This window comes from Uloborus diversus, chromosome 4, assembly GCF_026930045.1.
Source record: "Uloborus diversus isolate 005 chromosome 4, Udiv.v.3.1, whole genome shotgun sequence".
Taxonomy (NCBI): Eukaryota; Metazoa; Arthropoda; class Arachnida; order Araneae; family Uloboridae; genus Uloborus; species Uloborus diversus.
This window is the reverse complement of record NC_072734.1, coordinates 43,443,089-43,470,153: the sequence shown is the minus strand read 5'-3', so window position 1 is coordinate 43,470,153 and position 27,065 is coordinate 43,443,089. Positions and strand designations below refer to the sequence as shown.

At 31.9% G+C, this 27,065-nt stretch overlaps 1 protein-coding gene across 3 annotated transcripts in view; it reads right to left on the bottom strand.

The window, feature by feature from the left end:
- Positions 1–3,168: 3,168 nt before the first annotated feature.
- The window catches only part of LOC129219624 (GRB10-interacting GYF protein 2-like), an 85,835-nt gene continuing 61,938 nt past the window's right edge, over positions 3,169–27,065 (bottom strand). For 2 of the 3 annotated variants that reach the window (XM_054853881.1, XM_054853882.1), the window contains exons 19-30: positions 20,703–20,849; positions 19,777–20,079; positions 18,165–18,326; positions 16,524–16,625; positions 13,055–13,134; positions 12,858–12,957; positions 10,842–11,011; positions 10,021–10,111; positions 9,839–9,938; positions 9,715–9,761; positions 5,835–5,951; positions 3,170–3,835 (exon numbers count right to left, since the gene is read on the bottom strand). In XM_054853881.1, coding sequence (XP_054709856.1) covers positions 3,614–3,835; positions 5,835–5,951; positions 9,715–9,761; positions 9,839–9,938; positions 10,021–10,111; positions 10,842–11,011; positions 12,858–12,957; positions 13,055–13,134; positions 16,524–16,625; positions 18,165–18,326; positions 19,777–20,079; positions 20,703–20,849 — 1,641 coding nt within the window. In that variant the 3' untranslated portion in view covers positions 3,170–3,613. Of the gene's footprint in view, positions 3,836–5,834; positions 5,952–9,714; positions 9,762–9,838; positions 9,939–10,020; positions 10,112–10,841; positions 11,012–12,857; positions 12,958–13,054; positions 13,135–16,523; positions 16,626–18,164; positions 18,327–19,776; positions 20,080–20,702; positions 20,850–27,065 lie in introns of all 3 variants that reach the window. The other variant, XM_054853883.1, reaches the window with a different exon arrangement.

Sequence of the window (27,065 nt, the reverse complement as noted above, 5' to 3'; positions counted from 1 at the left end):
TTTCTGGAACTGAAGTATTTTTTAAAATAATTTTCTATAATCTTTCCATTGTATTGAAATTTAATATACAGGCCGAGGACTGCTGATGGCCTTTGAAAAAAGTGAGAAAGGTGACAGATTTGAAAACAAAGGTGACAAAAAAGTTACTAAAAGGTGACCAAAAGCAATTTGTTAACTCAAAAAACAGAAAAGGATTATCCCTTTTTACTGACTTTTACCAAAATAGCCCTATATGCTTTTTGTCAAGATTTCTACAGTTTCACTTTCAATATATGTTTTAATTTTTTACATTTTCTTAGTTTCTTCTTCACAATCCTTTCTTTTTTGCTCTTCTTTTTGCTTCTGTTTCAATTTCAAATCCTTTTTCCTTTTACATTCATCCATATATGTTGTGTAATTTACGTGTGCTTGTTGTGCACATTTAATTATTTCTGGACCAATTGGTAAAGAAAGCAAATGAGGATATTCTTTTACAGCGTCTTTAACTATAAGTATGCTGTTCACCAAAAAGGTGCTTTGAAATAGAAAATAGTCTTTCAATGTCAGCATTACCATGTGATAATGCAAGTGAAGCTTTTATCACCTTAGAAACATTAGATCATTGGAAGTTGAGTCCTTTTTTGAAATGTGCTGCTGCCAGTAGATATCAATGGTTTTGTTTTCGGATGCTGCATCATCTTTTTCCAGCTGCAAAAGTTTCCATTCATCTTGCAACTTCTCAAGTGGAACATTAAAAGGCATGATTTTGGCAACCTTTATCAAATCCTTACAGCTTCTAGATTTACTTCTCTCTTTTGGATCCAAAAATTTAAAACTTTTCAGTAACCCATTTGATATGCAACTTTTTTCTATTACATACTTGCATGCAGTCACACAATGCTTTTTAACAGCTCTTAAAAACATAACCTTTTCATTTTCTTTCAGTTTTGACAGTTCATCTGTCACCTCTCCACTAACAACGAGATCTTCAAAAGGTAGTCTGTTACCAACTGCAAACAGTTCATCCGTGTCTACGTTTAAAAAATCAACTTACTTTATGACAGTGGCTTTTATAACCCGAGCCATAAAAGTCTGAACAATGGTCTCTATTTCTTGGTACAATTTATGTATCATAGGTGCTTGGCATTGAAAGCGTTTCGTGAACTGCATAAACAAATCAGCAGATGAAAAGATAAAATGCAGCTCAGCTTTTATAGAAGGTCTTTTTAAAACATTTGCAACAGTTTTATATGACCTGCATTGCATAGCTGAATTCTTTTTTAAAGGCACATGTTTAAAAAAATACTGAAGAGCATCCCACTGTTCCAGTAGTCTGTTTGCTGCAGGTCCAAGGGTAAGCCAATGGGTAGTTGTGTGTTTCAGGAACTTGCGATGAGGTATATTTAGTTGAGCTTGCACTTCTTCGAAGTCCTCCTAATGGGAAGGCCAACCATCAAAATAGCTATAAATACTTTGAAGTTCAGATGCTTCTTCGCCTAAATATTGCAATGCTTTGACATACGCATTATGCATTGTATGAATACTGCAAGTACCAATATTTATTAGGCTTTTTTCTCGTGTCTCAAGGATAATAGTGTCAAAATCTTTTTATTAACATAAGGACCATCCAAAGGAAAGCATGAGACATTTATTCATGGATAATTACTCTCGGTAAGTGCTTCACATAGCTTCTCAATCGAAATTTCACCAACTGCCTTGTCCAAGAAGAAAGTTTTGAGATGCCTTGTTGTGATGCAACATCGGCTTTCAGACCAATATTTTATTGTTCGTTGCAGTTCTTTTTTGTCCTTGACATTGGTAGTTTCATCAAAGCTCAAAGTATAATAGGATAAACATGCTTCCTTTAACATACATTCCCGAAAAAAAGGAGCAAGTCCATCTGTAAAAGGGATAGAAAGACTGGTTCTGCTCATAGGGTGCAATTGCAAGCGATAAAAAAAATTCCGTGATTTCCCGGTAGCATAGCTATTTTTCTTAAACAACAACAAGGTGTAGGGGGGGGGGGGGCATATTTAAGGCCATTTTTTAATTAATTTCACTGTTAAAGATTAGTTACTTTACGTTACTTTTCAAAGATTTAATTATTTAAAAAAAAATCCTAAGACGCATTTTAAGAAAGGTGACAAAAGTTGCAAAAGGTGACTAAAAGTAACCAAGTTTTCAAAAGGTGAGAAAGGTGACTGACTCCTCGGCCTGAATATACTGTTTTGTAGGTCCCCCCCCCCCAAAAAAAATTGTCTTGTTTTTTTTTAATTTATTATTTTTTAACCACTTTATTGAAAAAGTAGCATCTTTTTAAAATATATCTTTAGTTCAACAACTTTACACAACTTATAACGTTTAAAATACTGCATTTTATACAAACATACAATGATTTCAAGTAGAGCAAAGAAAGAAAACCATTATCATTGGTAACGTAATTCAGGGAAATTTGGTGAACTTAATCAGGGAAAAGTCAGGTAACTTTTTTTGACAGTTCCTGTCGCCACCCTGTCATATTGTAATATTTTGTGGAAATTCAAAAATTTTGTATTGTAAAAAGATAAAGTTCTCGTTATCACAATTTTAAATATTCATTGCGACCTACTAATATTTGGTGCAGTATTTATTTATATAATATTAAGATTATTTTTATTTTAAATATTTTGTACAATTGTTCAAGTGTATATGGGGCAAAGTGAAATACTTAATTTTGTTTAATCATCCTTTAAATAACTTATGTATTCATTTATTAATTTACATTTCTTTATTTAATAATTTACTTATCTATTCGTTCATTAATGATGGCTTCCTCTTTGCCTGTGGGGCTGTTTATTTTACATAGCTTGGAAAGAAGATTCATAGCTTGGTAAAATAAACAACTTTACAGACACAGAAGTAATCTTAAGAATCTATAGAAGCTCATCCTAAGATTGAATGCTTTGACCTTGAGGAAAAAAGATGCACAAATATGCGGCATTGTATAATTGCCCCTCATTTAACTTTTTTAAGACAAATAATTGGCGGAAAATTCGAAGGGAATCAAAATACTTCATTTTGCAAGGAAATATTTTTTTTCTCTTCATTTGATCAATTTTCCTTGAATTTTTGTTATTTTTTCAAAATTTCCTGATATTTCCCTGAGTGATAAAGTTCCCTGATTTGTCGCCACCCTGGATTAGTATCGGTTTAAAACACACACTGTCATACTTTATTTTAAAAATAAGACAGCCACAAAACTGTACAAAGCAATTTTACTGCAAGCTTATAAATTTATTTACAGAGTCTACAAATGTACCAAAGAAAACTCTCTGGTATATAATTATACATAGTAGACATAATATTTCCATTTTTTTATAATACATTGCATCAATTTAAAACCATGTGAGGTTTTTTTTTTTGAATAGTTAGGAATAATTCTCTTTCCGGCAGTAAAACATTTATATATTTTTATAATCTTTTATTGTACAATTAAATATTTTTATCACATCTATTGGCTGGTTTCCAATTTCTTTCGATTTTATCACATCTAACTGAAAAATATTTTTCTCTGTTGTTGAGAAGTCAGAATATTTTCAGCACCTGAACATTCAGTTAAAAGTAAATTAGCAACAATGTGGACTCAAAAATGTAATCACATGCCATCAACATGGTCAATCTCTCCGACGTTCAAACGATCAGGATTTGACTGAACAGTAAATCCCAGCATTGAGCTATCCAGCTTTTGCATTCTGCCTTTTCTCTTTTTTGTCTTGCCTTTTGTGTTTGAGTTGCCATCGTTGTCAATTGAGCTTTGTACAGAAGGCTTGTTTACAGCTGGTGTTATGGCAGGTGCTGGTCCCCATAGTGTGTTGTCCTAAAAGAATTTAAGAAGTGTTTTATACAAATATAAAATAGAAATAAAAAATTTTTAAACAAAAATTATAATTTCATATCCGACTTTACATTTCTATAGTCTCTCAGCAACTCACAATAGTCTTTCTCACCAGCTAAACAATTGTATTATTTGACACAGACACACTCATAATGGAAACAACACATTTTATGCCACTAACATAATGTTTCATATTTGATTCAATACTTTTACACTCTCGAAAAAAAAAATCTGAAATCAAATTTTAAGGTAAATACTCATATGCCAAATATTCTGACCATTTACAATATTAATAACGTTTATTATACCAATCCTGTGTAGAAGGGCAGGGACACCAAAGTTCATATTCTTTTTCATTGGCTATCAACATCACTGCAATCAAGAAACAATTTATACAGCTATCATAATACAACTCATAATTTTAGTGCCTTTAAATCAACATACTTTACAAATTTTATTTGATTTTAAACTTTTTTTTATTTACTTATTTATTTATTTTTTTTAAGAATAATTTCTTGCACTTTCTTTTTTTTTTTTTTTTTTTTTTTTTGTAAGATTTGAATTTTTTTCACGAAAAGAAAAATTAATTTTTAGCAGTTATAATTCAAAATTTTCCTGGTTTTATAGACATCCTCCTCTTTTTTGGAACTTTAAGAACCAAAAACTCAGGGCTGGATTTAGGGGAGGGCAGGCAGGGCTACTGTCCCAGGGCCTCCACAACAAAGGGGCCCCCACAATTAAATTTTTACAAAATATCCTAACTTTCATGGGTCAGCAAATTTTTCTCCCAGATCCCTATATATCAAAATATTCGGATATATATAAAAGTATCAGATATTTTCGAAAATATGATCTTTTGGAACCCTGATTAGGGGCCTCCACTCCTTCGTTGCCCCGGGGCCTCCATACTTCCAAATTCGGCCCTGCAAAAACCGATGCTGAATTAATGACATACAATGAGTCATTTTTTAAAATATTATTATGAGGAAAGCAAGGATTATATGCAAATGCATGTGTGCATTTTTTTTTTCTTGAAATAATTGCATATTACTGTGCTTTTCACTTGAATTAAAACTTTTTTTTTAAATGTAAGAAAAATGACTGATACTGGAAATCAACACTACCCCTTTCAGTAGTCAATGAAAAACATCTTTTTTGTTTAAGAATGTTTGAATGAAAGTTTTTTTTTTTTTTTTTTTTTTTTTTTTTAAATTTAGAACAGACAGTTACAAAATCTCTAAATTTTTAAATCAGAGTTTGGAGTCCAATTAAAAATTACAAATTCTTATCTAGTTCAGATAATTTTTTAATATCAATGCAAACTTGAGTATTGAGACATTGTTTTTGTATATTATAGCCAAAAATTACTCAAAAAGGCTTGCATGCAAGAAAAAAATTAAGTTATTGTTGAGTGTGTACTTTCAAAACAGCCAAAGTCCTTGCACCGAAGGAAAACAATAAAAGACATTTTTGTTCTTAAAATATAGAGAAACTGGCTCATTCGCATAGCTCGGGTTAAGCGCAAAAGCTGTTTTTTTTATCTTTATAAGGTCATGTGTACATTGAGCATGTTCTATTCTGGATAATTCTTGAAATATTTTTAAAAAATCTTCTGGAATATTTTATTAACTCAATGCTATAACATTCTGAGCACATGATATCTGAATTATATTGATGGATTAAAGGTAAACCATCTATTTCCACATACTGACAAAATTAAGATTTTTAACTTGGTTACTTCAAATTGCACTAGAAAGAAAAAAAATTAACTTCAAATGTTGTCTACAAATAGAGAAATTTGTTGTATTCAAACTCACTAGATCAATGTGATATAAACATGTTTTTATTGCCTCCTGCAAAATTACTTATCACAAAATTTGCTGGTTTATAGCCTAAGCTACTGATATGCATCTATCAGAAATAAAATACATTAATTGTTGTAACAATATTTTGAATCCCTTTAAATAAAATAACAACTTACTTCAGAAACTGATTGTTTTGCTTGATTTCGATATTTACTCCTCCTTTCAAGAAATTGTTTGGCAAATTCACGTGGCTCTTTACCTTCACCCAAATATGATTTTACATAATCATACACCTATAATGAATTCGAAGTTAGAATGTCAGTGACATACATGACACATAAAGAATATCTTGATTTTAAAATACTTGAAATAATTAAAAAAATACCTTGTACTACAAAAAAAAAAAAAAAAATCATATCAAATATCTTGATAAGCAACATACATATTAATGAGCACAAACAAAAAAATTAAGAAAGCATTAAGCATTCTAGTTCGACATTTAAACTAAGTATTTTTCAGGAAATTAACAAAATTAAATGTAAAAAAGAAAATATTAAAAAATTAAGCACACATTTGAAAAACAAATGAGGGAAAGATTTTGCATGTGAGTTGGTGGAATGAGTTTGTTGGAGAGTTGGTAAATAATATTAGTGTTTGGATGGTGAACAAATAATTAGTCAATTGGTATCTAAAGGGGAACCTAACTTCAACCTCACTCAATAATAGAGAATTTTTTTTTTTTTTTTTTTTTTTTTTCAGTTTTTAAGTACTATGTTCTGTGCAAAGTAACACTATAAAGGGTATCCCTACACATGAAAAGTCGGATTTCAACCCTGATCGAAATATCATGGAAAGTTCCGATTTTCAGCAAATGTTCAGCTTTTTATGCTTTTCTGATAAGTTCCTACTTTTCATGCAGTTCAAAATCCAAAAATATTCAAAAGAAATGCCAAAGTAATCCAAACTATCAATTGGAATGTCAGCAGAATAATTAAATTATGTTTTTCAGCATTATTATGTCATTACAACGAAATTTTTCCAGGACATTTTCAAATTCACAATATTCATCTAGATGGTTCTAGTAGCTCTAATAGGTGTTGCTATAAAGCATGATTTAGAAAAAATTTCAATGGTAGCCTACCTATGATCTGAACTTAAAATGTGCATTACTCAAAAGTTCATTTACGTTCTTTTGCTTCTCACTGCCTCATATGTACAAATCATTAAGTACATACCCAGTAAAATTATTGCAACATTATTTTACAATGAATGAAAAAAGTACTGGTATTAATAAGAAATCACTAATTTTTGCCATTTTACATCAGGTTGGCTGCTTATTATACTGTAACAAATTTTCAAATAAGCTCTAGTCTAATCAAATTCTCCAATAAGTTTCTGGACAGACAGCATCATTTTATCTTTAATTGAGTAACAAGTGCTCAGAAAAGCCTAGTTGTACTGTTTAAACTTTGTTTTTGTGGCTGTCACAGTGGTATTTACAAACTACCACATTTTGCCTTTTTAAAAATTATTTTGTTAATATTTTTCCTGATAATTTTTTTATAATATAATCTATTAGTTAACGAGTTTTTTTAACTACACATTCTTTGCTGCTGGAATGTCAGGGATATTAAATCACACTACCATAAACGATATTGGCTTAAAAGTACCGAGATCACTGTAGGGCAGCAAAACATGATATCAAAGCCAGTTGAATACCTTTGAAAGGTACTAATGCGTTTTTTTAGTGAAACTGGGACTCAAAAAGCAATTTCTGAGTTTTGAACAAGGAATATACAACATTCAAGCATCTACAACATCTGCTCCCAAAAGTTTCTGAAGTAAAAGTTGAAGTTCTTTTCATTAAATAAGGAAGTTATTAAATGTCAAGAGATTCCCAAGCTTCTCAGAGCAAAGATGAATGAAGGTTAGACCACTTTTGTTAAAGTAGTCTGGAAATCATAAAGTTGGGAATTATGCTGAATTGGTTCAGGCTCTACAGTTGGGGCAAACCTAACCTGGCAGCGTTGTAATACAGTGATTAAGATCTGCATAACCTTCACAATGCTGCCAAGTTAGGTTTAAACCATCATTAATCAAAAATTACAGAAAAAGGGGGTGCAGGATGTCTCTCAAAATACACATTAGTTATGCCCATCTTTAAAGCTTCAGAGAACATGGGTGTTTATTTCAAGAAGCAAGGAGAGCATTTTTATCTCTTTATAGTAAATAAAAGTAAGGTTTCAAAGAAATTCTGGAATAAAGTCTGTGGCAGGCTTACGCCCAGGAGACCCTATAGCACGTACAGTCTTGAAATTTTGTACAAAATTACTTTGAGCCCTGGGGACATGCACCTGGTTTTTTTTTTTTTTAAATTGGAATTAGTTTTTTTGTAATTAATTTTTTAAGCTCAAATTTCGCACAAATTGCCTATTAAAGAGGTGAAAAATTACTTGCACATATTAATATTATATATCATTGGAAAGGGTACAATTTTCAGTGTTCTATGCAATTTGTTTCAATGCTCTGACTTAAACACGATGGGAGTTATTTGGATTTTAACTCAAACTTTTTTAGGCTTAGCTAAAATTTTGGCACTACTTTCTTCATTAAATCTATCAGTAAAAAACAAAGGAACTGTCATACAGTTTTCTTTTTGACACCACTGGAAAGAGCGGCTTTTTTTACTTCAGATCTAACTTGACCTATGGTCTAAAAACTAAGCTTCTATCTCCAAAGGAAAAAAAGTTACAAGTTGTTAAAACACAAGTTTGAATAATCTTCATTAAAATTATTGATGTTTTATTTGGCGTTGCCATAATTACGTCTTTTCATTTTGCATGTTTCTTCTTTCTTATTCACAAACTTTAAGGGTTTTGATTTTAACGGAAAATCTTAGGCTCAACTCAATTCAAGCCCTGAGCTAAAGAGCAAAATATATTACTAGATACAACGAATATGAAAGCAACTTTTCAAACATACACAACTGCAGTTTTGCAATTCTCAGGAGCCCCTTAGCCTTTACGGCTCTGCAAGTAGGTACAAGTTATTTTGAAGCCCGGAGAAGGGGTGCTTTTTGATTCAAAAGGAACTCATAATGTGTTATTAATCAGTTTCTTTTTAATTGACGATTTAAATCTTTGTGAATCAAATAAGATTGCAAAGCAATCTTCGGGGGTGTTGAGCGTTAGCGAGCAGGGGACAGATCCCCCTAGTTTAGAAATATAACCTTTTGAACATTGCTACCTCTAAACCTATCATGGGCGCATGGCGAAGACTACATTTCGAATTTTTTTTACAAATATGAGAAGACATACTCTCTCAAAATTAGACATTTCTACAGCCCTTGTCATCAATTTGCAGAATTTTGGTTGAAAAATATTGATTCTAAATTTAATGTTCTCATTTTGTCTTTAAAATTTTAAGAAACATGAAAATTTGTGCATTTCACTCAAATTTAAACTGCTTATTCTTCTGATGACAAAAACAAATATTTTAGAGAAAAAAGTTTTTCAGTATTTCTATGATAAAATCAACTTGAAAATTATGTCAAATAAGCAAAAACAAAACTCATATTACACTTTTTTTTTTTTTTGCAGCCATTAAAAAAGTATTTATTGCCCTTACCCCCTAATACCTCATCATAAATAAAGACTTTGATTTTTTTTTTTTTTTTTGACTGTCCTAGATTCTTCCTAAAAACGTTTGGGTGCAAAACCATAAAAGATTTACGAATGCAACATTAAAGTTTACAGTTGATTCTTGATTTAATAGAGTAATTTAATAGAATGCGTCCACAAACAGAATTTTTTCTAAAACTACAGTGGAGGGTCCAGGCCTGTGAAAAGTCGTCTTTAAATAGAGAGTCATTAAAACAGAGAATCAACTGCATTTTGAAAACATTTAAGTTTTTATTGACACAGATTTAAACTAATTATTATCACATTAAAAAATCAACTCATTTAACAGGAAAGGGGAGGGGGTGAAAATGGTGAATGATCGTAGGATCGGAAATCTTCAATAACAAAAGAAATTTGATCAATTCAAAATAAATACCTCGTAAGGAGATTCTATGTCTTTTAAAAATGCAACAAATGTGGGAACTGGAAGAAAACAAAGAATTAAAAATTGGTAAATAAAGTCATGTCCTAATGTTTTAAAACAACAACTAAAAACTTACCATCAACAGATGAAGGCATAGTCTGGAGAGCATCAGTACACCATTTGGTGAATTCGTCGGTGGGCTTACGGTGAGAACTAAATAATTTTGTAACAACATCCTGGAAACAAAAATGATTGGAATTTAGCTACGAAATAGACACACATTTAGTTTTATCATGTGGTGCTATTTAAATGGCTTACCTCATCTTTTTTGGCTCGGACATTTTTACTTTTATTGCTACCAGCTGCAGCAGTTTGTAAGGGAAGTGCTAGTGCTGGAAAGGCACTATCGCTGAAAGTAAAGAAGGAATACATGTATGTAAATACATAGGTAAATTTGTACATAAAATGTATTTAAAATTTTCAGTTCACAAAATAATTTCAAGAGCAATAAGTTTAGGTGTTTAAGAAAATATCACTATTAAAATTTATAAAGCAGCTTTAAAATATTTCAGCACTTACAAAACAATAAAATTCCAATCGTTTTTAGTAACACATTAAATCAATTTAAAATGAGGCAGTGAGAAGCAAAGGGATGTAAGTGGGCTTTTCAAAGTTTCTTATAAAACACGCTTAAAGTTCAGATCTAAGGTAGGCTTTCTTTGAAATTTTTTTCTAAATCATGCTACTAGTACCATCTCTTGCCCCAAAGCAGAGGAGGTTCACCTATTATTTGTACTGGTTACCTTCATTTTTTTTATTTTGACATTTACATCCCTTTGCTTCTCACTGCCTCAATTAAGCTTTCAATAAATATTATTTCCGACTTTTTGCTAGTCAAGATGCTACGATTGTTATATGTACGACAAAACTGTTACAAATAGTTATTATTATATGTGATTTAATTTTAAGCATAAATTATGGCTGGCTTGATACATTTATGACAAAATGATAATAATATATAAAAAAACACACAGTTAATAAAATCAATTTATTAACTGTGAATCTTTTAACTGTTTAAACAAAACAAAAAGCAGCAGACTTATACTTTTCTAGAATCAAGGAAATAATTATTTAAATACTTGGGTTTTGATGGCTGTTTTCGAGTCTGAGTGCTGTTTAGAGCATCATCCCAAAAGCCACTTGTTGGTGGTGCACTAGCAACATTCCAACTCTGCGGAGCTGCAGTAATTTTATTTAGATGACTAGGATTTCCCCAAACACCAACATTTGTATTTGCAACAGGAGCAGGCTAAAAGAAAATAATTAGGATAATAATTGAGAAAATAATCACCATAATTAGGTTAATAGACAATATAAATTTAAAGTACAAGTTTAAGTTTTAAGAATTATTTTTTTTAAATAATTTTTTAAATAAAAAACCAACATGCATCAATATTAAAAGATTAAAACGTGAATTATAGTTGTCTCTGTGAAGTATGAATACATGATCCCTTAATGAAATTTTTGAAAAAAATTATTTTACCAAAACTATCTGTTTCATTTCAACTAAAAAAAATACTGTCAGATAGAGGAAAAAATTATTTTTCTTCACATTTTTTTTTTTTTTTAACTGATAATTTGCAGCAGAGAAAAAAAATGGAAAACTTAAGTGGGCATCAAGTATCCCAAGTCTCCCCAAATGATATAAATCCTAGCTGTATGATTTTCATATTTTTTTTTTTTTTTTTGCAGAAGCAACCTAACTACTATTGTTAGGGGGTGTAAACTTCTCAACCCCCAAGGGAAACTGGAATGTGCAAAACTAAAGAATAAAAGGTGGAGTTGAAGAAATGGTTTAAGGAAAGAAATATTTTCTTTTAGTAATTTCAAGTTGTATAAATTTCTGACCAAATTTACTTTACTAAACTGCAAAAAAGGAAAAACTTCTTTTAAAACATTTCCAGGTTTTCTGCATACAAAAGTAAATTGCTCTGACATTTCCAGTGCACAAAATTTCCCTGACATTTCCAGGTGGGTAGACACTCTGTTTAAACACTAAATAAGTTATTAAACATACTTGCACATACAGGGCTCCCAGTAACTTTTAAATTCCTCTCGAAGCAAAAGCGAACCCAAAGCCTGGAAGAGGCACCAAAAAAATGGACTTTTATCTTGTATTTCACTGGTTAAAAATCAGCATGTTTGTGACGAATTTTAAAAAGGGAGAAAACCCAATCACAGCTCTAAAAAACTGTATAAATCATAATAAAGGTATTCAATTTTTGAAGCACTTTTACTGTTACCCCTTCCCCTCCCCCACCTAAATCAAAAGTTTTTTTGTGCTGAAATTACTATGAGGGATAGTTTTTTTTTCCCTTGATATGAATAATAAACATGATCTTTCTGACATTTATTAAGTTAATCTTAACCTTACATTATATCTACATTAAATTGGATTAAATTTACAAAAAGTTAAAGCATATAATAAAAAAGCTTAAAAGAATTATATCTGGTTTCATACACTTAATTTTGGGATTAAAATTTTTTGCATTGTTTTTTCAAGTTTCCCAATGAAATACAAATATTGTAAACTAAATTTAATTATTTGAGTATATGTATATTAAAGTTTATTTATATTTTTACAAAGAGATTGAGGCAAAACCACATATACTAAAACAATATTTTCAATGATCCAAAGCTAACCTTGAATTTCAAAACATGTAGGGATTAAAGAAATAAGAAACTTATATGAAACACAATCTTACTGCAAGTCATTTATGACCAGTGTAAGTGCATTTAGGATTCTTCAAAAAGAGACACAACAGCATGCAAATGAACAGACACAACAGCATGCAAATGAACAGAAAAGAAAAAGTAAAAAACAATGAAAATTATAACCTAAAACAAAATTTTTAAAGGAATGAGGGGGAAACAAACCAGAATTTGAAAAAACAAAAACACACATTTAGAGGGAAAAAATAAACTAGTTGAGCCCTGCATACAGGTCCACTAACTCCCCTTCCTTTACAAATATTTTTAGAGAAAATATCAGCAGCCCATGCATGTGGCAATCCATCCCGAGGTTTTACGATAAACTTAAAAAAAATCCTCAAAATCACAAAATGTTATGAATATTGTTAAAACTAAATCTTTACCGTTTGGGGTTTCTGATTCCGTTGCAACTGGGCTAACCTATCAGATTCTTCCTGCTGTATTTCTGCCAATGATTTGACAGCAGGTGATGAATCTGCAGATCTGAGAATTTTGAAACAAAAACTATTATTACTACAAACATTCATTACTTAGACCTAATTGGTTCAAAATACTTCTTAATATTAAAATAACAAAATACCTTTTAGCCCAGGTAAGACCATTTTTGTTTTGTTGAACTTGTTTTGCAGCATGTTGCTGCAACAACTGTAAGCGGATTTTCTGAAAACAAAAAGAGAAAAAATCTTAATTAGCCACAAAAGAATTTATGAAACTATGGAAACTATAGTAAGCCCAGTGGCTCAGTGGTAGTACTTCATGCTCGCACACCACAGGTCCAGGTTCTATTCCCGGGTTGAGCATGGTCAGGGTTCGTACTCAATTTAAGAAATAAAATGAAGGAGTAAAATGAGATTTTGAAGGAGCACTAATTGGCCGTCCTTATATATACACTGTTCGACATTGAAAATGCAACACCAAGAAGGAGTGGTCAGAAAGTGATGAAATTTGGAAAAAGGGCAGAGACAGCAAGGTATAATAAATGATCTTAATTTCAAAATGATAGGCAGAATACAGAGCGGCTCAGTAGGATGTAGGACCACCGCGGACAGCGATACACGAAGAAACACGTCTAGACATAGAAGTCAATAAGGGTGCGGATGGTGTGCAGAGGGATGGCTCTCCATTCCCTTTCAACCATTTGCCATAGTTCGTCTTCTGAACGAGGCAGGGACAGAGTCAGCAAACGGCCTCCAATCACATGTTCGATTGGTGACAGGTAGGAGAGTATGGTGGCCAGGGAAGCATCTGTGTGCTTTGGAGAGCATGTTGGCAGATGTGAGCACTGTGTGGTCAGACGTTATCCTGCTGAAAAATTGCATTAGGTAGCCCTTGAAGGTAAGGGATTGCCACCGGCCGCAGCACATTATCCAAGTATCGTTGGGCCGTCATAGTGCCCTGAATATGAACTAGAGCTGATATGGAATTATATGCAATTGCGCCCCAAACCATTATGCCACATTGTCATCCGGTGGGACGTTCCAAAGTTACTGCCTGATTTGATCTGTCTCCGCATCGACGCCACACATGTATGCGGCAACTATCACTGGATAAACAAAAGCGGGATTCATCTGAGAACAAGACGTTTCGCCATTCTGTCACCCACGTCGCTGTAGTCCGGCACCATACTAAACGTTGCTGTCTATGCGGTGGGGTCAATGGCAGTCTTCTTAGCGGACGCTGTGATTGCAGATCACTTGTGACCAAACGACGGGAAATGGTTCTGGTTGATACGGGAAAATTCAGGGTATCTTGCACCTGCTGCAGAATCAAGGAACAAGAGACTTGTGTGTCTGCTACAGCTTGTCGGTGGATGCGTCGATCCATGCGTTTTGACATCACTCTGGCTGTCCCTGCACCTCTCAATCTTGCCACATTTCGTTTTCCAACTATCTTCAGCACAGCCGATGCACCATGCTCGCATCCATGTGGGTATCAGCTGCGATTTGATGTACAGACCAACCTCCCCTTCTCAGTCCGATCGTCATACCCCTCGTAAAATCGTCTATCTGCTGGACGTGCCTTCGTTGATATCGGCCTGGCATTCTCTCGTGTTACACGTATCCTCCAAGACAAAAACAAAATTTCTTCGATAATTCTCCAGTCAGAAATAACGACACAAATATTGCCCATTATGCAAGTTCCTTCCCTTATATCTTACTTCATGTGCGTCGGAGAACCGCGCATTTCACATCATTTACATAACTCAGTGATGTACGTCTACTCTAAAATTTGCATAAATTTCTGAACACTCCTTCTTGGTGTTGCATTTTCAATGTCAAGCAGTGTATATATAAATGATGTCACTTTTTTTAATACATTCGGCCCCTTCCCTTTTGTTACAAAGTGTCACACTTCACCTTACTACTTTGGTGTCAAGTAATATTTTTTATAACTATATTGTTATAAAACTCTGTGATGTCACTTTTTGTCCCCTTCTCTCCTCCCCTTGTTACAATTTCATGAACCCATCTCCCCCTCAAGGCATATGACATTACTTGTGGATGTAGATGACAAGTCTTGCCTAATATAGACGAACACGTGAACGGCGTTCACAGAACATTTTTGGCTCTGCAGAATTTTTTTTGAAATTGCTAATGTTGATTTATTTATTTATTTTTTAAGGGATTTTTTTTAAAATGCCAGTTTATATTTCTGATTAAGCCTTTTAAAGCACACGTGTAAAAAAATGATGGTTTTGGCAGTTTTCTTCAGTTGGTGAAAAATAAGCAAACTATATGTTATCGTTAAAAAAAAATAATAATTTAAAGCACTTTTTTTTTCTCTCTTTCATATTTGAATAAAAATTTAATTCTTTATTCAAGGGTGAGTTAGGCAAAATAATTATTTCCAGAAAATTTTCCAATTAGGATTTGTGTTCGCAGAAAGCTTTTCATTTTATCTAAGTCTGTGGATGACCCTTTTTACACTATCATAACAGCGATTTACTAAACAATTGTTTTGTTTTTTTTTAACACAATCACCTTATATAGTACATCTACTTATGTATTTTTAAATTTTCAAATAATAATTAGAGAAATTGACTTTTACTGCTGAGAGTGTGGTGGAGGAAAAAGCAATAATCATAAAACTTGAAAAAATAGCCAAGCACTATTTAAGTATGTTTTACTTCACTTATAATCTCTAAGTCTTAGTCATCTAATAATGTTTTCACCTTCAACTATTACTTCTATGATAAATTTGTAAATACCATCTTTATGAAAAAAAATATACAAATATACGAAATTACTACATTTAAATTGTCCTTATGCCTTTGCCCTTGTGACAATGCTAAGTTGTCGATCAAAGTATTTTTAGTTACCGTCATAGAGGAAAAGTATGTTAGTCTTGAACGAAAAAAAGAAGGAGCTTTGCAGGAGTTAAAACCAAAATGAAGGAGTTTGAAGGGCCCTTCAGAAAAATTTCCTGAATGAAGGAGTATTGGAGGAGCTTTGAAGGAGCGTTACGAACCCTGATGGTTGACTCAGCCATTCATCACTTCAGTGGGTCGATAAAATGAGTACCAAGAGTACTTGGGAATCAAACACTGGGGGTTCTGCATTAGGCTGACCACCTAACCAGAACATCTGCGTTGCACACCAGAGTCCCTGGTCAAGAGAACTGAGTTGAGCAGTCAGGAGCATGCACAGGGGGGGGGGGGGCGACACCTGCTGACCGGGCCTGAAGGGGGCCTGAGATTTTTAAAATGAGGGATGAAGTATATGCAGGGGTTAACAATATGAAAGGGGCCTCTAAAAGTCACTTATGCTGTGCCCTAGAACTTCTGTGCACACCCCTGGGCACAGTAGGTCTTGGCCCTCATGGGCTGTTGTGCCACAGGCTTTGTTTTGGTATCGAAACCAAAGTATAATTGAAAGGGAAAAAAACAAATAAAATTCCAAGTTTTATTTAAGACTGACGTAATTGAAACTTGGAAGACTCAAACTTTGAAAAGGGCAGCAAAATGCATACACACACACAAAAAAAAAAAAAAAAAAATCGGAAGAACACAATGAAATTTTAAATGCATCAAATTAAATAAATGTATTTACCTCTTCTCTTTCCTCTCTTTCTTTTTCTTCCTGTAACCTTTGAATATCCGCCAAGGACAACTGAGCATTATTTTGTGCATTTTGCACTCCCCACACAGGACCCTGTGGAAAACATCAGAATACGAATTGTTTATTTACAGCCAATTTTTTTTTTAACTATAAAAAGCAGAATCAATAGACAAGAAAATTGACAAGGCAGAACATTTATATCAATCGTGGGCTTCTACTGTAGTACGAATCCAATTCTTTTTTCGTCTAAAAACTGAAATTTGAAGAAACAAAAAAAGATGAACGTTTTGTATTGGCCAAATCATAATTACTTTTAAAACATGAAATCTACACTTTTAAACTTACGATTAAATATGTTCCCACAACACTAAAAAGCATTCCTGCTTGCATGTTATTTGTTTTTCCTAAAACTTGCAAAATTCATGTACTGTACTGTGACTAATAACTTTAATCTAGTACTTAAAAAATTAAAATGATTTTGCATCTAAGATACAAAAGTCTCAAAATCTAAATGTACAAAACTGCTGAAAATATACAAAAAAGAAAAAAAAAGGTGATAATTATTACATATAAATGTTATAAAATGTCTCAATCGACCGTGAACATTGGTTGTGCAGACAACCCATTTAACTTTCTGGTGGTCCAAATCAGTTTTCAGTGGTCTCCAACTGGTGGACTACGAATGAATATGAACAGCGTTTTGATTAACTTTCGTGAAGTCAAGGATCAAGTGAACAAGAAAAAATACGTTAATTATTACATGAAAATATCAAACTGCTTGTTATGGCATGCAGACACTGCAGTTACACCCATGTAAAGGACTATTGGTCAGGAATAGCCGTAACAGAACTTCAAATAATAAACCTCTCATGGAAGCTGTGAGATTATCTTCAATCTGGAAATTTAATTTAAACTTAGAACACGAACAAAAGTCTACAAACACGATGAGGCTTCTGCTAACAAAATGAAAGAAATAAATGCAAGGCCAAGGGTAATTAGATGTAAATTGATGTTCCTTAGTTGGAGCTTAGGTAGAACTACAAGAAAATGTTGAACAGCTGATTATAATGAGTGTGTGTGTTACGGATCATGAATCTGGATGGAGGTCATAAACCTCTCAATAAAAGATGAGAATTACCTTCACACTAGTAGCTAAATTAATTAAGGGATGCTTTGAATTTAACTGTGGCAACTTTTTTATGCTTATTTATTTCATTTTTTTAATTTATTTTATTAATTAAAAAAGTTAAAATGAAGAAATGTGGGGCAAAGTTAAATAGTTGAGTTAATTTACCATTTTCAAAATAAACAACTTGGAAATTTTTCAATATTATGTAAGAACTATAGTACATAAAAAATGAACAATGTATTTAGAAAAAAAAACTTGCATTGAAATATTGTTTCATTTTCGGGAGCAAATTTGTACCTTAAATAAAAAAAAGTAGAAATTTTTTGCTTTGCTCTATGGGCAAAGAGATTGCTATCGTAAAATTGGGAAACCTGCCAAATCAAAATTGAAGTTGATATCTGAATGAAAGGTTTTTTCTGAATACAATACTTGTTTATTGAAAGAAAAAGAAAGTATAACACATGTAAGTTTATCTTATTTAAAACATTATTCATTCATCAAACCTGAGCTTTTCTCATCTCAGCTAGCCTTTTCAATTCCATCTCTTCTCTCTCTCTTTCCCTCTCTCTCTGTAATTTCTCTTCCATTTCCCTCTGCAATTGAGCTTGTCTTTGGCGTTCTAACTCTAACTGCAGCTCTCTCTCTTTTTCCATTTGCAGCTTTTTCTAGGGGAAAATATGCAAATTAGGAGAAAAAAATAATATAAAAAGGTATGAATACACGGGAATGAGAGGGAAAAAAACTATAAATGTCATGCTCTAAACCAATTTTTGCTATTTATATTACTATTTTAAAACTTTACACACTAAAATGTTACTATTTATAGCACTAGAAAGACTCAAGATTGCGGTACATTCGAGCATCAAAGTCGCAAGGGACCTTTGAATAGGTTCGTTATATAAAAACTTCACAAAAGAGAAAATAGTAAATTTCTATGCTTAATTTTTAACAAAGGTAATTTCCGATCATGCACGGAATAAATCCATTTTAAAATGGCCTGGTTGTCACACATCCATAATCGTACTCTTTTCCAGTTGAATTGCACATTTCACCAGCACAATTTTACTTAAAATAGAATTCTTTTTTTTTAGTATATAGAAGAAATAAACTATTAGCAGCAATTCCGTATTTTGCTGCTACATCTTTCTTCTTAATGCCGTTTCCAACACCATTGACAAGTGAAATATTTTCCTTTATAGTCAAACACTTTCTTTTCGACATTTTGAGAACAACGCACCATGTTGCAGAGCAAGGTGAAAATGAGCAAAACCTGCAAGTGGTCACTTCAAGAGACTCCAGTGCAGTGTCAACATATTTCCAGGAAACTCACCCCCTCTAGGAATTTTATACTCCTTTTTTCACGCCCCACCACCTTCTATTACCACAAGCGACAAAGAGAAAGGAATGTTGAAAGACAAAATAAGGAAGTTCTAGAATGTGTGAGCCTCGACAAAAGTACCAGATGAAAAACGTCTATTTTTCGAAACATCGTCACTATCTCTCCCACAAAAAAGTTCGCAACAGAGAAATTTGGCCATTTGATATTCGTTGAAAAGAGACAGATTTGCATACTTTTTTATTGAAACTTTCTGCATCATTGAACATACTGATTAGATTATTTCTAGTTATATAGAGAACTTCTTTAAATAGACTGTTCGCTATACGGTACACGGAGACCCGACTGCGTACCTAAAAAAAGCTGGACGGGTCAGTGTGGGCTCTTTTGATTTTTTTGAGCGAATTCTTTTACTCCTTGAAGACCAGCCATGGGATCGAATGTTTCAAAATGGAACGTCCCAACCAAACTATCCAAATGAAAAATTAATAGATAAAAGAAATAACAAAACACAAAAGGAAAATTTTAAAAAAATGTTGAGCTGAGGATCCCTACCATCTGATAAACAGCCCAGAAATATTTTGCCCTCCACCCCCTCTTATATTAGTAAGCTTCTAGATTTCTCTTTTCATGACTCTTAACCAAAAAAAAAAAAGAAAATGAAACGTAAAACTTGACATACATAAAAATTGTTTGTGAATCAATTTTGATTTGCCACAAGTTCAATGAAGCATAATTTTTACATAAAGTGTACTTCAACTTTCTAAAGTGGCACATACCTGAAGTTCCTCTTTCTTTCTCCTTTCTTCCAACTTTTTAAGCTCTTCTTGCTTTCGCAGTTCCTCCTGTCTTCGCTGCTCTTCTTCTTTTCTTTTAAGCTCTTCGATGCGCTTCTTTTCTTCTTGTCTTTTCATTTCTTCCAACATTTTCTGCTCTTCAAGTTTTCTAAGCTCTTCTTGTTTTTTCTTTTCTTCTTGCCTTTGCAGCTCTTCTAACCGCAGCTGTTCTTCCAACTTTCGTTTTTCCTCCAATAATCTTTCTTCTTTTTTCCTCATTTCCTCAAGTTTCTTGCGTTCTTCTTCCTAAAATGGTATGAGTAATTCATTCATAACTACAATCTAAACACAGACTTCTTTACATAAAACATATTGTTAAGTTATTTATTTTTGATGCATTAGAGCCCCACTAATCCACAAACCCTTCTTGTACAGAATTCTGATTAATCATAGCTAATTTTCTTTTTCAAAGTTATGAATTTAAATATTACTTGAAAAGATGTAATTAAGTTATGGTCAAAGTCGAAGTTTGGCCATTTCATGAATTGGCCAGTCAATTTTAGTTTTGGCCATAGTCTGAAGCATTTGCAATTAATCTTGCATGTAACTTAGGCTGGCCATTTCAATAAGTAGCTAGGAATCCTTGGCCAAAGCATTTTTCTTCAGCGATATTTCGGGAGAAAATGCGATTTGGGATCTTCAACATCAGGCCAATTAAGCCAAAAAAGATTAAGCATCACCTTTAAAGGCAGTTGAAAAATTGAGTGAAAAGATTTTATAGTTCTGTTTATTTTATTTATTTATTTATTTATTTTTTACAGCATATAATGTCACTACCCAGGATAAAAATATTTAAAATACCTCAATTACAAAACTTGAAAGTTAAGCAAAGTACAAAATAGGCACTAGTTTCAAATAATATGTTCTACTTGTTTTTGAAGCTCTCTAAGTGTCTCCTCTTCTTTCTTTCGCAATTGCTCTTCCAACTTTCTCTTTTTTTCTAGTTCTCTTTCCAGCTGTAGACGTTCTTCTTCTGCCTTCCTTGCTTTTTCAAGCTCTTCAGACAATAGCTTTTGCTAAGAATAAAAAAAAAAACATTTAACAGTGAAAAGTCAAACAACGTAAGTAGAAGCACAAATTTATAAATTACAGCAGACACGTGTTTCGGCGTTACAGGGAACGCCTTTTTCAATGCAAATCCATAAGCTCATTATTTTTTGCATTGAAAAAGGCGTTCCCTGTAACGCCGAAACACGTGTCTGCTGTAATTTATAAATTTGTGCTTCTACTTACGTTGTTTTGTTTGACTTTTCTATTCAGCACAAAGGTATTTATTTATCTTATTTAACAGTGATTTAAAAAATCTGGATAAAACTTAATAACACATACACAGTCGAAAGAAATTATTTGTGTACTTAACAAAGACTTCATCCTTTTGTTTTTCACAATTATAGTTAAACATATAGGCAGAGTTATGCGTTTTTTTTTTTTTTTTTGAGCAATCACGATTGCTTATTGCTTTCATTTGACTGTTTTTGACGTTCCTTTGATTTTTCCCACCAGCACCCTCCGCAGCATCACCGTCGACCGGCTCCTCACGATGCTGCACCTCTAAGGAAAACCGTCTCCAGGTTTCGTCAATATCCTTACATGCATACATACATGCACCTACACACATATACATATATACACCTACACACACATACATACACCTACACACATTCACAAACACATATACACACCTACACATTCACATACACACAAATACCCACACACTCATGCCTGCACACAGACACAAACACACATGCCTACACACACATACCCCCCCCCCACACACACAAACACACACGCTTACATATACACACACACTCGTGATTACAAAAAACATAATTTGAATTTAAGATGACAAAATTCAAATTGATTTTGTTCCCCCCCCCCACTCAAAAAAAAATTGCTATGGACAAAATATAACTTTGTGCGGGACATCATTATCAGGACAAAATATTATTTTGTCTACTTTTTTGGTAAATAAAATTCTAGACAAAAATGAAGGACTTGGTAAAACAAATACTGATGCTTCTGATTGAAGGAACATTTTTACAACAAATTATAACCTTTGCAGTTAGTTGTATTTTCACATTATATAAAGTATTATTTTATTTGAAAGTTTTTTTTTTTTTTGTAGCAGCTTTATGTTAACATTAACTTTTAATACAGTTAGTAGCAATTGTAGAAAATCCAGATTTGTTTTAAAATATAAAAAGTTATAAAATGTATGCATCTCAAATATGAAATATCAATGCAGTGAAATAAGGAATTGACATTAAAAAAGAAAATGTGACACTGAAATACAATTGAGTTTGATATGACATTGATAAAAATTTAAAGAACAGTTTTTTTGTTTTGGTACAAGTTTTTATAGTATCTAATTGGATTTAAAACAAAACTTCTTGTGGTAATATGATATATATTTTGAAATATGAATAATTTCTTTCAATAAAACTTTGATTTAACGATACCCGATTTAACAATTTCCTAGATTTAATAAAACATTTAGATTTAACTGGTCCAAATTTACCTGCATTTGATGTATATTCTTTTCAAATTAACAATAACTTTTCCCAATCCTTGACAATCGTTAAATCAGGGTTATACTGTACTTAAATCATTATTTTATAACATTTTTTTAAATCAAGCAGTTCATTGAATGCAATAATACAAATGTTTATAATTTTACAAAACGTATTAAATTGAAATATGCTACACAAAAAATAAGGAAAGAAAGAAAGAAAAAAAATGAGTTGGCAAGCAGAAAGTGTTGTACAGAAAAACTTTTAAAATTGTAGACTGAATTGCAACTTTGGGACTCAGAGAAGGAGCAAGTTTTAAACTTATTTTATCTGTGTGTGTGGGTGTGAATGCTTTTTTTTTTTTAATGCAAGATGTTTACAATATTCATGAAATTTACCTTTGGGTCATTCCATGTCAATTCAACCAAAAAAAAAAGGCATTTTGACACCCACCGACACGGATTTTGATAAAACTTGGTGAGTTTAGTCCTTTAATGTAGAAAAGTATCCACATCAATTTTTTCTTCTCAATTTGGTTTAGTTTTTATTTTACAGCCAGTCGAAATTTTGAATGTTTAGTATTTTCCAAACTATGACGATTCTGCTCGTTGATTGAAAATAATTTATATTTCATTTATTTTTTAGCCAATTTTTTTAAAAATTTACAGTAATATTAATGAAAGTATGAGGATTTCAGAAAAAAATATTAAAAAATTCTAAGTAATATTTTAAAAGTAGAAAAAAATTATTTTCGTAATTTTTTTTTCTAAAAGTATGAAATACGTTAAAGTCAATATCAACCAAAGGGAATATAATAATAAAAAAAATTCTTTTTTCCTGATGATCTTAGATGTGTGTTCTGTCATTAAAAAAAAATAAAATTAATGGCTTTTTCAGTTCTTTATGTTTTTAGCTTAAAAATATATCTGCTTCATTGTTTTTTTTTTTTTAATTTTATTTTTTTATTTATTTTCCCACACTATTATCAAAAAATGAATGTATTTAAAAATATAAATATCTCAATAATTTGCACATGAAATACTCTTAATTTTTATTTTAATCACAAAAATGCTATTTTTTTTTACAAATTTCATTACATAGTACACTAGTGCAGCCAGAAATACCTTCTGGAGGGGGTTTTTGGACCGAAAATCCCTAGGGGAAGGGTTTTTAGGATCAGTAACACCTTCTGGAGGAGTTTTTTGATCAACAATACCTTCTGAAGGGCATTTCTTGATCAAAAATATCTTCTAAAAGGGGATTTTTTCATCAAAACAGTCCTTTCATATGCATAAACTATTGTATTAGTATGTTAAAACCAATGCCTTTGGGGGGGGCGTTCCCCCCCCTCGCTGCGCCACTGACATAGTAGCCTATTCAAAAGTGTTCTCTTCTCATCTTTCTTCCAGCCTGTGAAATGTTCTCCTACTGCAAAAGTGAAACACAAATCCTTCTTCATCTACACGTTTCCCAACCAGTGGTTTGCGAACCTCTAGGGGTTCTTGAGGGCTGAGGGGTAGAAAGGAGGTTCTCAAAAGTATATACTATTGTAATGGCGGAAGTTTATAATTCATGTGCTGTTTACTCATCATTTATTCATTTGTTTTTTGCAAGGCCCAGGGTTCCATAGAGTGCTGAAGAAGTTACACTTATGGATACAGGGTATATGAAGTTGAAAGCATATGCTTTCGTTTTCTCAGTAGCTTTTGATCGGAAAATTTGATTAAAATCAATGGAAACAGTACATAGAACATATGTGAACGCCTGCTTCACTATTAAAATGGGACAAGGAGTTGCCGTGTTTGTTAGCAACAATTTCCTATGAGCTTTTAATGATGAAAAAGAGAAGCAATGATTGGCAATCCAAAAATACATCCGGGATGGGAAAAAATATTTTTACTTAAGAAAAATTTTCTGAGTGAAACTTGCAACAGTGTGAATTACACAGTTAAAAAAAAATAAAAAATCAAAGGAGTAAACTATGCAACTTGCTTTGTGGTGTATGTAAAAAAGGAGTTCATGAAATTTGTTCAGGTGGAGTTTCCCTTAACAAGTGGGCATACAAATATGTTTGTTGATAAAAAATACCCTTTTTCAAATGTCTGATTATTAAAGCAGTTCTATTATTTTTCAAAAATAAAAGAAAATTCTTAAGCATTCTCGAAATTGCAGTCAAATGATAATTATGCGCCGTATATTCTTACCAAACAGCTAGACTTATAGCCCTGTACAAGAAGTTATAAATTTAAAGACTGTTCTAGTTTTATTGCAAGAAAAAGAATCATATTGTCAAACTGAGAGTTTCTAAAGGGTATTTTCTAAAACTATTCCTTAATTGCCATCTGATTCAATGTTACAAATAAATATACTGTTGAGTCAGAATTTTTTTTTTTTTTTTTTAAATTTGATATCCCCTTTTGATAAATGTTTCAAGGATCAAAAGGATTTTCCCCACACACAGAGAAGCAAATTAAATGCTGAACATAAAGTAAAACTGAGACTGTCAGATAATTGAGTCAAACTTTGAGATACTTTAATTCCATAACTATTGCAGTAACTTGCATTTAGATGTTCTGTGTGCTTAGAGCTGCTTATGTTTACCTGTTTTAGTAAGAAAAATGGAAGATAAGTGCAGTGTAGGAGAGTTGACATTAAATCATTGTCACAAATTTAGTCATGGAGCACACAAGTTATAGAAAATGTTAATGATTTGTCTGAAGATGAACAAATTTTCCTAAAGCTACGAACTGAATCATAACAAGAATTCAAACTATTTGTCTGCATCACAAAATGTTTCTGAAAAAGTTTGAGTTTCTGCAAAAGGTAATAAAATATTAATCATCATACTACATAAAGAAGTTGGAAAAACATTTAAGTGGAATCAATATTTCAGAGAAAAAGTAAATAAAAAATTATCTTGTAAATAATAGGAATAACAGGCTGATTTGATAGATGCTGAATGTTTAATATAATAATTCATTAAAAATTGTGTTTGTAGGCTTTTTATTCTAGCAGATAGTAGCTGTTAATGGATAATGAAAATTTTTTGAAAATATTTTGTTTTAAATATATACATACATAAAAAGAAATGGAATAGCCATTAATTTTATTTTTTAAAATGGTAGAACACACTTTTAAGATTCTCCCAAAAGCATTGGTTTTAACATAGATATGCGTATTCTAATACAGTAGTTTCTGCATATGAAAGGACTGTTTTGATGAAAAAATCCCCTTTCAGAAGATATTTTTGATCAAGAAATCCCCTTCAGAAAGTATTGTTAATCAAAAAACCCCTTTCAGAAGGTATTTTTGGTCCAAAAACCCCTTCCAGTAGGTATGTTTGCTCTAAAAACCCCCTCCAGTAGGTATTTCTGGCTGCACTAGTGTACTATGTAATGAAATTAGTAAAAAAAAAAAGCATTTTTGTGATTAAAATAAAAATTAAGAGCATTTCATGTGCAAATTACTGAGATATTTATATTTTTAAATACATTCATTTTTTGATAATAGTGTGGGAAAATAAATAAATAAAAAAATAAAATTAAAAAAAAAAAAAAAAAGAAAAACAATGAAGCAGATATATTTTTAAGCTAAAAATATAAAGAACTGAAAAAGCCATTAATTTAATTTTTTTTTAATGGCAGAACACACATCTAAGATCATCAGGGTAAAAGAATTTTTTTGATTATCATATTCCCTTTGGTTGATATTGACTTTAACTTATTTCATACTTTTAGAGAAAAAAATTACGAAAATAATTTTTTTCTACTTTTAAAATATTACTTAAATTTTTTAATATTTTTTTCTGAAATCCTCATATTTTCATTAATACTACTGTAAATTTTCACAAAAATTGGCTGAAAAATAAATGAAATACAAATTATTTTCAATCAACGAGCAGAATCGTCATAGTTTGGAAAATACGAAATATTCAAAATTTTGACTGGCTGTAAAATGAAAACTAAAGCAGATTGAGAAGAAAAAATTGATGTGGATACTTTTCTACATTAAAGGATTAAACTCACCAAGTTTCATCAAAATCCGAGTCGGTGGGTGTCATGGCTTGGTTGAATTGACATGGAATGATCCCTTTCTAACCTGCTGTTATTCTTCAATACTAACTAATAGAAACACAGATTTTTTTTTTTTAAACTAATTTATTATTATAATATGATTTTAAACTCTTATGTATTTTTACTATTCTTTAAATATTTTCACTGGGGTAAAAATACAGTCGGACCCCGATTTAACGAACCTCTATTTAACGAATTTTTCTTTTTTCTCCGACTAAAATGAAGGCAAAAACCCCTATTTACCGAATAATAAACCCCGAATTAATGAATTATTTTAACAGCCAAAAAAATTTTTTTTGTTAATTTGAGTTACAAAATATTGGATTGTTTTCCAAACGTTACATCCATACTGTCCGAAATAGAGAAAGACTTTTCTTGGAATCAAACAGTAATTTTTGACGGGCGAGGGGGCAACCAACGAATATTGATTTTGATGCAGAAAAGGGATAGTGAAACTCCCATTAAATCTGTTACTTTTTCAAATGCTTTATACGGTCTGGAAACTAAAAACATATCTCATGCAGCAGGCTGCAAATGTCACAGTATTTTCTTCTCTCCATAAAGCCGAAAGAGAACTATTTCGAGTAAAGTATCAAGGAAACTGTCAAACATCAAACATCATTACTTAGTGTTAGTAGTTTAAAATTTC